This window comes from Zea mays, chromosome 1 (assembly GCF_902167145.1).
Source record: "Zea mays cultivar B73 chromosome 1, Zm-B73-REFERENCE-NAM-5.0, whole genome shotgun sequence".
NCBI lineage: Eukaryota > Viridiplantae > Streptophyta > Magnoliopsida > Poales > Poaceae > Zea > Zea mays.
Genome location: NC_050096.1, coordinates 53,223,405 through 53,239,670, shown reverse-complemented (window position 1 = coordinate 53,239,670; position 16,266 = coordinate 53,223,405). Strand labels below are relative to the sequence as shown.

The following is a 16,266-nucleotide window of genomic DNA, read 5'->3' as shown; positions in this document are numbered from 1 at the left end:
GATGAATCCGCAGAGGTATATATTGCTGAGTTTGTTTGGCCAACAAAGGCCAAATCTTCTGCATGTTCTTCCTTACAGTCGGTTCAAAAGAATCGGAAAGAAGAGATTAAATTTACCTTTAATGTTGCCAAATGCGAAAGGATATTTGATGAACTACTAAAAAATGGCAACATTAAATTAACTCATACTATTCCTCCTATGGAAGAATTAAAGAGACATGCTTATTGTAAGTGTCATAATTCTTTTTCCCATGCCACCAATGATTGTAATGTTTTTCGTCGACATATACAATTGGGCATAAATGAGGGTCGGTTGGCTTTTCAGGAGATGCAAGTGGACACACAGCCATTTCCTATCAATACCAGAGAACCCACATGCAAAGAGGTATTGGTTCGGCCCGAAGTGGCCGATAAAGGCAAAGGCAAAAACATCATCATTGGCGATCCTCGCACATCAAGTATATCACAAGAAGAGATTGCTCGGAAGACTCCGGACAAAGAGACTAGAAGTCTAGAGGCGCCAGGGGGCAGACTCAATTGAGGAGCCGAGCACGACAACCTGACCTAAGCATTGCGGACGGTCCAACACCTACGTGCGGATGGTCTGGTGCTCAGACAAACGGTCTGTCTGACTCAGCCAGACAGTCCACCCATGGCTAGAGGCATCAGCGTCCACACAAAGTAAGGAAAGAGACGCAAGGGCAAAGCCAACATGATGCACATGGTCGGCTGGTAAAAGCCGATCCTACTTTCGATCAATTGCTAGCCAAATATGCTGGCAAGAAGGTCGTTCTACGCGATCGGCCAACAAAGAAACCCCGGTCGCCCACTAAAACAAAACAGCCGAGTAAAATGGCCCAAAAGACGACACAACAAGCATCGCCTGTTCATCCTGTCATGTCAGGATGCTTCCCACCCACCTACTCATCGTTGATGTATTGTCCTGTTCAAATATGGAATGGTACGACGATGATCCCATGGTACATGTGTACTCCCTTTGTCTATTCAGGCTGTGGGGCACCTCTAGTCTAATTCTTTTGATCAATTGATCAAATGGTTACGGTCGAGAAAGATGTAGTCCTAAACGACCTTTATGCATTGGAGCTCTATTGAATGATCACCATATTGGATTGAAAAAGCCGGTGGCTCGCATCAGACTTAGTTCATATGCTTTTGGTTCGTCAACCTCCATCAAAAGACAGAGGGGCATATGTTGAGCACCAAAATATACTTGCAGACGGTCCGGTCCTGAGTCCGGACAGTCCGCGGTGGTGGCCCGGACGGTCCGCGCGTGCGCAGAGTCAGTTAGGGTTCCTAGCTTCTCGCGGGATTTGTTAGCTAAAACCGTGGGATTAGCTCGGGAAACAACTTGTAGCGGATCCAGACCTCCCCTTTATATAGATGAAGGGCTACGGCCGATTAAACCCCCAACAATCGATCAAATCAAGTCTATTTCTCGTTTTACTTATGCATTAGTAGTTCTAGTTTAGCTCTAGGTTAGCCTTTCCCTACCCCAAATTCTTCGCTTCTCTTCGGCTCTACGTCGATTAGAGGTGTCTAGGGTGGCCTGTCAACCCTAGACAAAGCCTAGGATCTCTCCTCCCCGATGGGGTCCCTCCCGGGAGCGAGATTAAGGCACCGCCGGCGAACTCCGCTGCCCCTATGCACGTGCGGACCGTCCGGCCCGTCAGACAGGGAACTCGAGCCCTGCGTCAGGTCGCGGACCGTCCACGCCTGTGCAAAGAGCACCGCCGCAGGTTCTCAACGCAGTGATTGATGTCCGGATCGGCGCCAACAAGAGTATTATTTAAAAGGATAATATCACTTCTAAATATTATTAGTCCTCGTTTGGATCCTTAAAAATAAATTCCATTCTAATAATCCTAATTTAGGCATAGATCAATTAAGCTAATATAGTTTTATACATAATTTATTTGTATAGTACGTGATGTTAGTCATATGTGGAAGATATTTATATGGTAAATTTCTACTATAGAGAAGCGAGCAGAAGAGCGTGTTATAACTTGTAGAGTATACTAGTGATACATAATATCGATTTCCACACCTTATCATACGAATTTGGGATAGACTTATATCTAAACTTGGGAAACTGGTGAAATATTAAATTCTAAACCCAATAACCTACTCTATGGAATAAATCCCTATTCCTTCAAAATGAAGGGATCCAAACGCTCGAGTATCTCTAGCAATACCTCAAACTAGTGTCTTAAATTGAAATATAGGGCTCTAAAAAACTAATCTAACAATACCTTATTTTATAAAATTTGGTCAAAAAATTATAGAGTACCATTTCAAGTGTCTCAAATATACTACATCTTAGAGCATCGCCAATGAGGTGACTCAAAATATGTCCCATAAATTAAAATACTATATCATTTGAAATATTTATGGCACTAAAAAATTGCGCTCCAAGAGTTGAGCCCTAAATCATGTATTTTAATAAGTAAAATACATTATTAGGAGAAAATATTAGAAATGATGTAGAAAACAAGGATAGAACACTAGAGTGGGGTGTAGTATATTTGGGTCACTTTATGATATGCTCTATATTTTTTATTAAAATTTGTAAATTAAGACACTATTGAAGCTATTTTTAGCCCTATATTTTAAGATAGGGCACTGATTTAAGAAACTATTATAGATGCTATTAGTGGGCTGCCCTATAATCTAGATTTTACGTTTTACTTAGAGATGTCAATGGAGAATTACCCATCGGGTTATAGCATCCCATACCCATCCCCATCATGTTTGATCTATCCCCATACCCATCCCCATACCCATCATGGGTACAAGACTCATCCCATACCCATCCCCATTCGGGTTTCGGGTCCCCAATGGGTCCCCATCCCCAATTAAGGGATAACTAGGTACTAACAGATAGCACAAACAATCTAGATTTCAGACATCACCACATCGATAAGCACTCATCCATGAATCATGATCCATTCATCCATCCATCAGAAAAGAAATAAGCACTTCGGGACCGATAGAAGAATTGGAAAAATGGAGTTTGCTCACCTTCCTTGGTCACCATTTGAGTTCGTTGGCGCCTGAGAATCCATGGTCGTCGCTATCGTCTGGGCAGGGCGTAGCATATGGCTGGTTATTTTAGGGTTTTGTTTTTTGCTAGTCTGCTAGTTGCCTTGTTGGGCTAGGACCTGGGGCCTGGTGTGCTGCCATGCTGGGCTTGGTCGCTGGCTCGACCTCAACTCATTCATACAAATACGACAGGTGTACACGTATGAAATACACATGGGTAATCGGGTTCGGATTTTTGCTTCCCAAACCCATACTCGTTTACCCAATGGGTGGAGATTTTGTCCCATATCCATACCCATGGGGATAAATTTTGTCCCATACCCATACCCTAATAGGGGAATTCCCCACGGGTTGGCGGGTATCGGGTCCCCATTGACATCTCTAGTTTTACTATTGGAGCAGAATATTTTGTTGGTATTCTAAATCCTATAAAATATACACATTTTTAAGTTATAAGTTATTTTTATAGATGACTGTTGAATATGTTGTTAGAGAAAAAGATATAGTTAGTACCATAATAGGAGAATATATTGGGTGAAGATGAAAGTGTGGTGCACATGATGTATGTATTAAATCACCATCACTCATTTTAAATCTAACGTCTCTGATTTCTCTATATATTTTGTAAAGAACACCATCTGAAGTGGTGGAGTGTAGTGGTGAAAGATGTTATTTGTAAAATATAATAAGCAATCAAAGATATCAGATCTAAGATGAATAATAATAGGGGCATAGCCAAGATGTTTCTTTAGGGGGCCAACACATATGTTACTGTAGTTATAATGAGAATAAATAGATTATGTGTACGTATATAATATGTAATAGTCAGTAGTCATAAAATTAACATATATATATATATACTAAGTATATAATAAATATTAATTTATTATAAGCTACCTATTTTATTTTAGACATAGATATACAACCACAAAACATTTTTTTGTTAGGAGGGTTATGATTTTGCTAGATCCTTATCTACATCATTATTAAATGATACTCCCCCCGTTTCTTTTTATTTGTCGCTGGATAGTGTAAAATTGTACTATCCAGCGATAAATAAAAAGAAACGGAGGGAGTAATAATTTAATACGTGTATCATGTGCACCACGTTTCTTCGTGCACCAGATATATGTTATCCCATAATAGATGTTAAGACGATGCTGCGGTCTGCCATAAATAGTCTACGTCTAATTCCGCTGCTTTCACTCTGCTCTCCTTTTCCCCTTTCTCCGTTCACCTTTCTCTCTTCCTTTTTCTTTCCCCTCCCTCTCCCTTTCTTTCCTCCTGGCGACGACTGGGCGAGTGCCGCCGAACTTCGCCAGGTCTTCACCGGCGACGAGCACCTACAAGGTATGTCCGGCTCTTCTATTCCTATCCTGCTGAGCGCAACCGAACATCCGAAACCCTAGTATAAGCTATTTGTATTCCGTATTCGGATCTGACCACAGTTATATACGAACACGATACCTACTAACTTCGAGTTCTTGCAAATAATATCGGGTGTATACATGTGCACCCCGCCAGGCCCATGTCCTCTACTGGGCGAGTTAGTTGGATTAGTTTGGTGGTTTACCGGACTAGGAGCTGAACTCTTTAGTCTGCACGGGGGATTTTCTTGTTGAATAGGGGCATCAGTGACCGACTGACTGCACATGAATGGAATTATTCAGGTGCAAATAGAATAAGGGGGTGTTTGAATGCAATAGAGCTAATAGTTTATGGCTAAAAATTACTAGTGGAATTAGTAAGCTAACAAATAGTTAGCTAATTATTAGCTAATTTACTAAAAGTAGCTAATATCTGAACTATTAGCTACACTGTTTGGATGTCTTCAGCAGTTCAGCTAATTTTATCATCTAAGGGCTAGTTTGGGAACTCTGTTTTCCCAAGGGTTCCTATTTTCCTAAGGGAAAATGAACTAATTTTCCTTGGGAAAATGGGGTTCCCAAACTAGCCCTAACTATTAATTCTAGTGCATTCAACCATGGCCTAAGAAGGAATAAAATTATGAAATAGATTTCTTTCCCGTTTATTCACCTCTAGAACTAGGTTGATGTCACTTGGTGAGATCAATGGGAACATTTCCTGTGCAATCATATACTTTGTGCATCCGAACAATCTTCACCTTTGATTGTCCATCCTATGGTGTCTTCAAATAATATAAGGAGGGGTATTTACACCGAGGGGGGTATTTGCACGGAGACACAAAACAAGGGGTTATTTGTAAAACATTATCACCACATGATTTACAAAATGATATGGATTGCTTGAATATGCCCCCGAGTTTAATTGGCGCAAATTTGTTGTGGGGATTATTACTAAACCTTGTGGCAATGCATATTACCAAAAAATGAAGCTTTATGGAATGATGTATATGGGACCTGTATGCACAGTAATAGTTCACCTGATGCATAATATGTTCTTTTTGCATCCTGGATGGGGTTTGATGTGGCCTAACTGTGAATGGAGTTGTTCAACTTGTTATTCATCCTTCTTGGTTGGAGACAATAGCATGTTCATTACCCCCGAAAAGGAGACATTTCTTCAGATGCTATTTTTTTCCTGTTTATTTTTTTTGACAACACTGACACATTTCTATGTGCATAGGTGACACTATTCCTTTTCTTCACTTGGTGTATAATCTCTCTTTGCTCCGATCAAGCTTTTCAAACATAATAAGCAAATAGTCTCTGCACGTGATTGCCAAAATTAGTCAAGACGGGTGCTCTTTGCTGCGTGGCCGCTAGGCCACATGGGACAAAGTCTGACCCTGCTAGCAGAGATCGTTCTATGGATCCTACTGAGCCTCGTTGGCGCATAAATTCGAGCTTTTCTCCTCCAACGTCAAGGAGGTGGGATTGCCGCTATTCATCAGATGGATTGCCCCACAGAGTTCATGATGCTCCTCATGATCACCCGCCATATGTTTCATCACTATCATCCCATAGCAAAGGAAGCAGAAGTGCATTTGGCAGTGATCAGTACCTCAATCATCATCATTCTGCATCTGATGGAGCACTTTCTTACTTTGGGAGTCCAGCTGACAGCCTTCAGGCCCCACGCTGGACACCCTCTCTTCAAAGATTTGATCTCGGTGAATTCTCTACCCCTGCAGGAGGTATGTACTTTTCATTTCATATGTCAGATGACATTAGCTGAGCAGCTAACCAAATTTTTTTTTCTGTTTTCTTTTATGGCTGTCTCTTCATAGAATTCCGACTTGTGAGTTAGACTGAATTTGGGCTTCTATTGGAAATAATGACACAGTGTGCCAACTTATTTCGATTGGAAAAATATAATATCTTCCTCGTTTAGTCAATCTTCTACAATTTTGTAATCTATGGCTAAAGTAAATTTGATTCTTTACAGACATGCCTTCCCATTGCATTATCAGTGGGGGATTGTAAAGTTAGAATTTGGTTCTTGATTAACAACTTGTATAGCTGCTATTAATTACCAGCTTTTTCCTACTGAACTTTCATGGTGAGCACTCTTATAATCTTTTCTATTAGACGTGTTATTATTTTCATATATGATATATGCTCTGTTACTCAGCGTGCATTCAGTTGTATATGGTTTAGACATGATTATGTTTTGTTAGGTTTTCATTGGGTTTAACAATATTTGAGCCCAAATAATAATAGGATTCATTATTGTATCTTTATGATTTTCGTTATTTATTACTTCTAAGATTAAGTTGGTTCAATACAAACATAGCTTTACATTGCATAATCAATGGGGAACTTGTAATCTGTTTTGTTTGGCCAGTTCATTGGTTGATTTTACATTGTATTCTTTGCGTTAAGACTTACTCCCTCTATTCTAGTTGTTTTAGTTTTTTGTTCTAAGTCAAACTTTTACTTTGACCAAGTTTGTAGAAAAAGATATTAATATCTCCAGTACCTAATAAATGTATTATCAAGAGATTTCATGGTGGATCTAATGAAACTAATTTGACGATGTAGATATTGATACACTTTTCTATAAACTTTGTTAAAGTTAGATAAGTCTGACTTAAGACAAAACTAAAACGACCTATAATGGAGGGATTTACTACTAGGATTTTATGGTCATGCACTCTAGTTGCTTATAATGTTTCCATTGGGTTGGATCTTGGTATTACTTTTCATACATTATATGCACTGTTAGTATAAACATTGCTCAAAGTGTGCCTTGTTCTATTTTGCACAAATTGAGCAATATTTATGCCCAAAGAAGCCTTAGGCCCCTGTGAATCAAACAAATGTATCTGGAATCGGAATCATCTTAGGTGTGATAATTGACAAGTATATTGAGACCAAAAAGATTAGTCTCAACTTTTCTTCTAACTGAATCTACTGGTAGTGTTATTTTCTTCATTGTAAACACTGGGGTTGGCATTAATGGCATGCAAGTCAAAGACTGCTACGCCACAATTTTTCTTCGTTTTTGTGACTACTAGATGTCTTCCTATAATCCTACACAATTGTAGAAGCAACTGAGACATTCATGTGTTTCTCGTATTCCTTTGATATCTTCCTGTTGTATTGTATTAACCGTTGCTTTACTCATTGAACCAGGATCAAGACCAGAAACTTCTGATTATCCTCAGTCAAGTGAGGTAAGCGATGTTTCGCCTTCTCTGTGTTATATCCACATTCCTTTGACAAGTGACATAGATCTAATGAAACTAATAAATAATTTGCAGTTTGTATCACAATTCTGATTTTATGCTCATCTCCTGCAGAGGCCACTGACTGCCACAAGCAGTTTCAGTTCTGCATCCCCATTTTCGGAATCAAGCCAACTAGCTTCGTCTAGTAAACAAGCGGCCCCATATCTACCTCGCAACCATATGGGCAGGCGGTCTTTCATGTCTAAACCAGTGTACCCACTTGTCTTCCGGAACCCTGTGTCCGAATCAGAAGCGTGCAGGATGCTTGAGGTTAGTAATGCCGGGCGAGCGACACCAAGTGATGACAGCCAGGCTTCTCCTCTGTGGCGTCGCAGCTTGGCGAGCCCAGAGCTCAAGTTCCATAACGCACTGAACGAACTTGGGAAGATGGAGGTTTCACCTGAACGGAACACGAGCTCAAGAAGGGAAGGGTTCAGATGGAGCAATGCCAGCAGTTATGATTTTGGATACGATGGAGATGCCATTGACATGTCAGATCATATCAGTATCGAGTCCCAGAGATCACCCACAAGCTCAGTGAGGTTCCTGAAATGTGGGCTCTGCGAGAGATTCCTGTGCCAGAAATCACCCTGGACCTCGAACCGGATTGTTCGAAACGCCGATATGCCAGTAGCAGCGGTTCTTCATTGCCGACATGTCTTCCATGCGGATTGCTTGGAGGAGGGCACTCCCAAGACAGAAGTCCATGAACCACCCTGTCCGCTGTGCACGGCACCCACTGACGACGAAGCACATGTGTCATTCTCGGAACCTCTGCATGTTGCCCTCCGATCTGCTCGCAGGAACCTTTCGCTGGGCAGTGGCGCTGGAGGGAGTAACAGCAGTGGCGCGAGGCCTCCTTGCAGTGACCGTGGCCTGAAGAGGAACCATTCTGCTATCGTGCCGAGACGCGGCGGCGGCGGCTCGTTGTTCCGCAACCGCTTCAAGAGGCAGTTCCCCTTCAAGGCTAGGATCGGGAAGGAGCTCTTTGGCGGCAGGGTTTTCAGCAAGGTCGGGTCGTCTTCAGGTCAACAGGATGACCATCGACAGCAAGCGCCGAAGCGTGATCGGCTCATGAAGTAGCTAGAGAACTTAGTGGCACGGAGTATATGTTGTGTGCCCTCCTGATATTCTATCCGTGCCATCAGTTATCATGTCTAGTGTAACCTATAACAGCATGCGAAACTTGGCATCCATGCGCAGTAGTCGTCCAAGACGGGGGCTCTGTATATGGAGGCTGCCTGCATTGCATGTAGCACCCACCGTTGGCTAACTATGAGGTGTATTTTGGATCCTTGCAGTAAGAATCTCAGAATCTATGCCCTATGATTACTATGTTCTGCTTGATCTTGTTCACGTGTTGTCTTGAGCAATTGGAGGTATAGAATTGATGATCATTCTCCTACTTACCAGAGGAGCCAACGGCGGAACCGGCCCAGTGCCTGCACAGTCAAGCGTGGCGTGCGGCTCCTTGCATTAGCCGTCTAGAATGACCCGTTCTCTAGAAGCGAGAATACCGGTGAACTACTAGAGTCTAGGCGTTATTACTCTCTACATTGATGAATCATTTTAGCCCGCGTGACCTTGATGCGTTGCCCGGTTGACTCTGGAGGGAGAAGAATCTGCACATGCTGCGGTGGTGGTACTGCCGCCGGCGTTTCTGCTGACTTAGGCCATGATTCAGAAGCTTCCATAGCAGGCTCATTTTCTGTCTTTCTGAACCTCTAGAAGACATGATGCGGTGTCATTATAGGAATCGTCTGCGGACAAAGCACGCCGAAATGATGGTGCATTCATTTAACTGAAATGGGATATGTAGTGAAGTCCAAACGGTGACACTGTGTAATAGAGGGGGTGTTTGGTTGCCCCTGCTAAAGTTTAGTCCGGGTCACATCAAGCGTTTGACTTTCAAATAGGAGTATGAAATATAGACCCAACCAACTGGACTAGATTCGTCTCGTCTTTTAATCTTCGGCTGACAAATTAGTTTTATAATCCGACTACATTTAATACTCGGAACGGAGGTTCAAACATTCGATGTGATAGGGGCTAAAGTTTAGTTTGGGGTAACCAAACACCCCCAGAGTGTGTTTGGTTTGACTTTTGGCACTGTGTATTAGGGTGTGTATTAGAGTTCCAGAGTTTTCTCAATCTACATGAGAAAATTACTCTTTTTAATATAATGCTGTGAATGCGGTTTCATCCCGAGCGCAGGTCGAGTTTTTTATATGCCTCTCTTTTCATCTACAGTATAACTCAAACTGACGATCGATGCTCATACAATTTACAACAGCCCACATCTAGTAACTGTACAAACTACAAAGGTTGACTCCAAAACGAGTCCATAGTTCATACTTGATATTACTTAACTAACTAATAATCGGTTGATATGCCTCCCCACGAACCCTAATCATGCACGGGGTTACCTTAAAGCTCGTACTCGATGGCTCGTCTTTCTCCCCTTCGTTCTCCTGGCCGCCCCCCTCCTCAAACACCACAAGCCACAAGTGCCATTGCCGGAAAAATCCTTCCCCATTTTCAAAAGGCGAAAAGCTCTAAGCCCAGGAAGCCGCTACAGGAATGGGCTGTTCCTTGCGATGGTCGTTGCGCGGATGGACTTCAGGGGTGTCGACTCCGAACATGAAGAAGAGAGGCGAGACAAATGGATTTGGCCCAATCTGTGCGGTGAAACCCTTGTATTCCACAGGTATTTCCTCCACGTCTTCTCCGCATTCTCCTCGTCTCTCCAGTGCGGTGACGCGCAGAGGAAAACTAGGGTTTCCCAATGACCTAATTGGGGGTCGCCCTCTTCCTCACCTCGCTGCTTTCCTTTCTTCCCTTTGGTGTTTGCCTTCCTCGGTGAAAACTAGCTTCTGTGGTGGTTGGAAATCTGTTCCCATTCGTCCTCTACCCCCTTCTGATCCGTGGCCGAGAGTAGGGATTGGATTCCAAATCCCTAAAGACTCGACCGCGATGGATCCAAAAGGAAAGAATACGAAATGGGATCGCCAAATCCCTAAGCCACAGAGACAAAACTCTCCTCCTTGGGGAAGACACTGGAACCTTAGCTGGCGTTTGAGACCCCCTCATATGAAGGTTGAGTCCAAACAGGATATGCAGGCTGCAACATTCGGCGAGAGCGCGGATCCAGGTAACATGAATCACCCCACTCCCCCCGTTCCTATGGATCTAGATCTAGGTCGCCGATTTTTTTGCCAGAAATGTGGGGAGGAAGGGCACCATGCTAGAGAATGTTCCAAACCCCTTTGGTGTGAGATTTGCAGGAAGGAAACACATGTGACTGCTAAATGTGTTTGGCCTAAGCAAAGCAAACCTACCATGCCTATTGTGGGTATGGCGGCTGATGGGTTAGGTTTCTACGCTTCTCAGTTTGCAAAAAATGCTGCCAAAAAACCTAGAAAAAGCTTTTTAGGTTTGGTAAAAGTCATTGAGGGAGAGATTAGGTGTGAGGATCTGGAACAAGATTTTAGTTTCCATTTCCCCTGGGGAAAAACTTGGAAAGCCACTAAATGTCCCTCAGGTTTTTAAATACAGTTCCCCTCGCAGGAAAGATTAGATGATGTTGTTAACTTTCCTGAGCTAAAAATGAAAATATCTGGGATCAAAATTAGTGTTATCCCCTGGTCTTCTCAAGCTAAAGCCAAATCTAGGCTTCATACTATTTGGGTGGTTGCTGAAAATGTTCCTGAAGAGCTGTTAAATTACCAGGCTATTTGTGAGATTGGCTCAACTATTGGGGCTATTGAGGAAATTGATTTGAATTCTCTTGAATCCAAAGATATGGTCAGATTTAAAGTTCATGTCAAAAGCATTGATATGATTCCTGAAGTCATAGAAGTGAGAGTTAAACCTTATCTGTATGACATATTCTTTAAAGTAGAGAATATTGATGCAGAAGGGTGGAATGATGACTCTGTTAGTTTGGGAAAAAGGGCTTCTGTTGATGTCCAGAGATCTGGAAAATTTGTGATGGAGAAAAGTGGGAAAAGGCAAAAAATGAGGAGTTTGGGACAGAGGAAAATGATATGGGCATTGAATAACATTCTGAATCGTCCTCTAAAATGATTGGGAGCATGGTCACTTCTGATAAGACTGGCAAAATGACAGAAGTGATAAAAGAATCTGGTGAAAAAGAAGGATTTGAAGGAGATGTGGAATTTAATGAAAGTGAAGATGACCTTCTCAGTTCACAAGAACTTGATGTGTTAGTTAAAGACATGGGAGTTGATGTAACAAACTCTCAGGATGAGATGATTTCTGAAAAAGATGATCCAGAAAAGCATGACATGAACACAGATGAAAGGAACAAAAAAAAATAAAGGAAAGGGAGCTGATCCTATGGAAGGAATTAGGAAAAGTACAAGATTGGAGGCAAATGAAGATATCAAGATAACTGACAAAGCTATCTCTAGGGCGGTAGCTAAAGACGCTTTCCTGAACAAAGGTATGTCATCTAATCCTTTCTCTGTTTTGAGTACTAGTGATAATATTTTGGTTGAGATGGTCGATTTGCTTAATGTTAGTCTAGGAAAGAATGATGAGGATGTTTGTTTGAATCTTAATGACATTAAAATGGTTGAGACAGAAAGATTTATTGCTTGTAGCTCTAATATTGTTCCTGAAGTTAATTTGAACATAACTGAGACTGAAAAAGAAATTGAGATCTCTGATTCTATAGATAAAATGGTTCAGGGTTTGTTAGATAGTGAATCTGAGAAAGAAAAAATGTTGGTTTATAATAAAAAAGAGGATCTAAGAAGAGAGAAAAAATTTTCTCTAAGAAATAAAAAGAAAAATAATTCTCCAAAGGTTAGGTGTACACCTAATAAAAGGAGGATTAAAAAAGAGAGACTCCAGACTTATTAGTTCCATAATAATAGGAGTCATATGGAATTGTCAGGGTCTGGTGAAACCGGGAAAGTTTGAGTTTCTAAAGGAACTTATTACAAAACATAAAGTAGACTTTATTGGTCTTCAAGAGACCAAAAGAAAGGAATTTGATCAAAGGTGGTTTGAGGCTCTGAATCCTCAAAAAAAATTTATCTGGATTTCTTCTCCCCCCAGAGGTAGATCTGGTGGGCTTCTGGTTGGATTTAACTCCGATATTTTTAATATCATTAGTCAGGACATTAGTGAGTTTATGATTAATTGTTTGATTCATCATAAGACTAAAAATGTCACTTTTAGTTTTGTCAACATTTATGGCGCGGCTCAAGCTGAAAATAGAAGTAGATTTCTCAGTGAGTTCTCTTCTGTCTGCTCAAATTGTAAAGGCCCGACCATTTTTGGTGGTGATTTCAATATCATTAGAACTAATGAAGAAAAGAATAAACCTGGGATTCTTTGTAGATGGAGTGCTCTCTTTAATTCGATTATTGAAATGCATGGTCTCATTGATCTTGATCTTTCTGATAGGCTCTATACTTGGTCAAACAATAGGAACAATCCTACCTTTGAAAAACTTGACAGGTTTTTGGTAAACTCTGATTGGGACTTGATGTTTCATAATGCTACAGTCAGAGGTCTTGATAGATCTTTGTCTGATCATGTGCCTCTTGTTCTTCAAACTGAAGAAAAAAAAAGATCCCTCATGAGTTTAGGTATGAACTCAACTGGAAATTTAGACCAAAATTTAAAGATATAGTGAGGACTAACTGGACTCTTCCAGTTAGAAGTAAGAATAATATTGATATTTGGAAAGAAAAAGTTAAAAGACTTAAAAGAACTCTGAAAGGATGGAATATCAACGAAGAAGGATCAAATAGGAGGAAAATAAACACTCTGAAATTGAATCTGAACAGATTGGACATCAAAAATGAGTCTAGAAACCTCTCCGAAAAGGAGAAAGATGAAAAGATGGATTATGAATTTCAATTGAAAAACTTACTTCTTGAAGAAGAAACTAAAATGAAGCAAATTGCTAGAGAAAAATATCATTGCTGGGGATGAGAATACTAAATATTTTCATCTAAAAGCCAATGAAAAAAAGACGTCTGAGAATTCATTCTCTGCTCGATAATGGGAGACTTGTGGAGAATGAGGATGAAATTAATAAGTTAGCCACTGACTATTATAAAGACCTTTTTGGCCCTTCAAATATTTTGACCATTCATATGAATGATATGAATATGCGAAAACTTAATGAAGATGACAGAAATTTTCTTACTGCTCCTTTTAGTCTTGAAGAGATTTATAAAGTTGTTTCTGATCTCAAACATAATAGTGCCCCAGGCCCTGATGGTCTTCCTGCAGAATTTTTTCAGGATTTCTGGGATATTATTAAAAAGGATATTTGGAATATGTGTGATGATTTTTATAAAGGTACTTTGGACATCAAAAGACTTAATTATGGTGTGATTACCTTAATTCCTAAGGTAGATAATGCTATGGAAATGAAAAAATTTAGACCAATTTGTCTATTGAATGTTTGTTATAAAATCATCACCAAAACTTTGAATAATAGGTTATCTTCTTGTATTAACAAGGTGATTAGTGAAAATCAATTTGGTTTTGTTAAAGGAAAATATATTTTAGATTGTGTTGTTGCTCTTCATGAAATTATTCATGAAGTAAAAAAGAAAAAGCAAAATGAGATTATTCTCAAAATTGACTTTGAGAAGGCTTATGATAAAGTCAATTGGCAATTCTTATATAGCATGCTCCAACAAAAAGGTTTTGGAGACAAATGGGGTGATTGGGTGATGAAGGCTGTGAAAGGAGGGAAGGTTGCCATTAGAACTAATGGCATGATTGGCCCTTATTTTCCTACACATAAAGGGGTCAGACAGGGTGACCCCTTTTCCCCTCTTCTCTTCAACATAGCAGCTGATGGTCTTGCGTGTCTTATTGAAAAAGCACAAGAAAAAAAACTGATTGCTGGTTTAATTCCTCATATTATAAGTAATGGTTGCGCATATCTTCAATATGTGGATGATACAATTCTTTTGCTTCAGGACAATCTTGAATTTGCAAGGAACTTAAAATTTATCCTGGTTCTGTTTGAAAAGATATCTGGTCTGAAAATCAATTTTCATAAAAGTGAGGTTTATTGTTTTGGTAATGCTAATAACAATAAAGATGCTTATGCTGAGATTTTTACTTGCCCTATTAAAATTCTTCTCATCTGCTACCTTGGTGTTCCTATTGACCATAAAACATTGAGCATTTCTCAGTGGGCTAAGACTGAAGAGAAATTTGAAAAAAATTTAGGAGTTTGGTAAGGTAGATATCTCAGCCTTGGGGGGAGATTAACTCTCATTAACAGTAGTCTGTCTAACATTCCCCTTTATATGCTTTCTCTTTATCTGGCACCATCTTCTGTTTTGAAAAAAATGGATATCTTTAGAAAGAGATTTCTATGGAATGGTGGAGGCAAGAAAAAAAACACCATTTGGTGAAATGGGATACTGTCTGCACTGCTAAAGATAAAGGGGGTCTTGGTATCTTAAATCTAAGATGGATGAATATCAGTCTGCTGACTAAATGGTTGTGGAAACTTGAGAAAGAAGATGGTCTTTGGCAGACAATTGTTAAAAAAATACATGAAAGGCAAGCCCTTATGTATTTTGGAAAAAAACAAGGAGACTCTCAATTTTGGTGTGGCATCATTGACAACAAAGAAGAGTATTGCAACAACAGAAAAATGAAGATTGGAAATGGATATTCTACTAGTTTTTGGAGGGACAAATGGTGTGGTGATGAACCTTTCTCCATAAAATACAAAAGATTATTTGATTTATCCCTTAATAAAGAGATAAATGTGAATTGGGCCTTGAGAGATAACTGCAACTCCTTAATCTTTAGAAGAAGATTATTTGGAGTTGGAGCTAATCTTTTGGAAGACTTAAAAAAGGATTGTGAAGGGCACTGTCTTGAGGATAGTAAGGATATGCCTTCTTGGACTCTTGATAAGAAAGGGTTTTCAGTGAAGTCGTTATATATAAAGTTTAAACAAAATACGATCAGAAAACCATATTGGTTTATCTAGAAGGCGAAAATCCCACAGAGAATAAAAGTTTTTCTTTGGTTGATCTTAGAAGATAAAATTTTATCCAAAGAAAATCTGAGGAAAAAAAACTGGCAAGGTAATGTTAAATGTGAATGGTGTGGTTGCCTTGAAACCACTAATCATATCTTTTACAAATGTCAGGTGGCCATTTTCACTTGGAGAGTGATTCAGATGGCTTTAGTGTCTTTGTCCCTTCCCAAAATTGCCAACGAGATGTTTGGGTTATGGCTTTGTAGCTTCAAAAAATATGAAAGAAATCTAATCACTATTGGTTGTAGTGCAGTGCTCTGGTCTTTATGGAAGATTAGGAATGATTGTTGTTTCAATAACATCTCCCCTCCTAATGCTGCTAACATTGTGCTCCTATGCTGCTCATGGTTGGATGCTTGGGCGGTTCTTCAGAAAGAAATGCCAAGAAAGATGCTGCTGGAAGGAAGCTCTCTTCTCAGAAGAATGGTTAAAGAGATCTTCAGCAGGAAGTTTGGCTGGGCGCCGGTGGACTATCGTTTATGCAGTTGATGTCA

At 40.2% G+C, this 16,266-nt stretch overlaps 1 protein-coding gene across 1 annotated transcript; it reads left to right on the top strand.

Annotated features, from left to right (window-relative positions):
- The first annotated feature begins 4,273 nt into the window (after positions 1 to 4,273).
- LOC100383259 (uncharacterized) lies at positions 4,274 to 9,058 on the top strand. The gene is given in 4 exon segments (NM_001175920.1): positions 4,274 to 4,409; positions 5,667 to 6,177; positions 7,619 to 7,659; positions 7,786 to 9,058. Coding segments are annotated over 3 exon segments (1,380 nt in total). The 5' UTR covers positions 4,274 to 4,409; positions 5,667 to 5,849; the 3' UTR covers positions 8,797 to 9,058.
- The last annotated feature ends 7,208 nt before the right edge of the window (positions 9,059 to 16,266 follow it).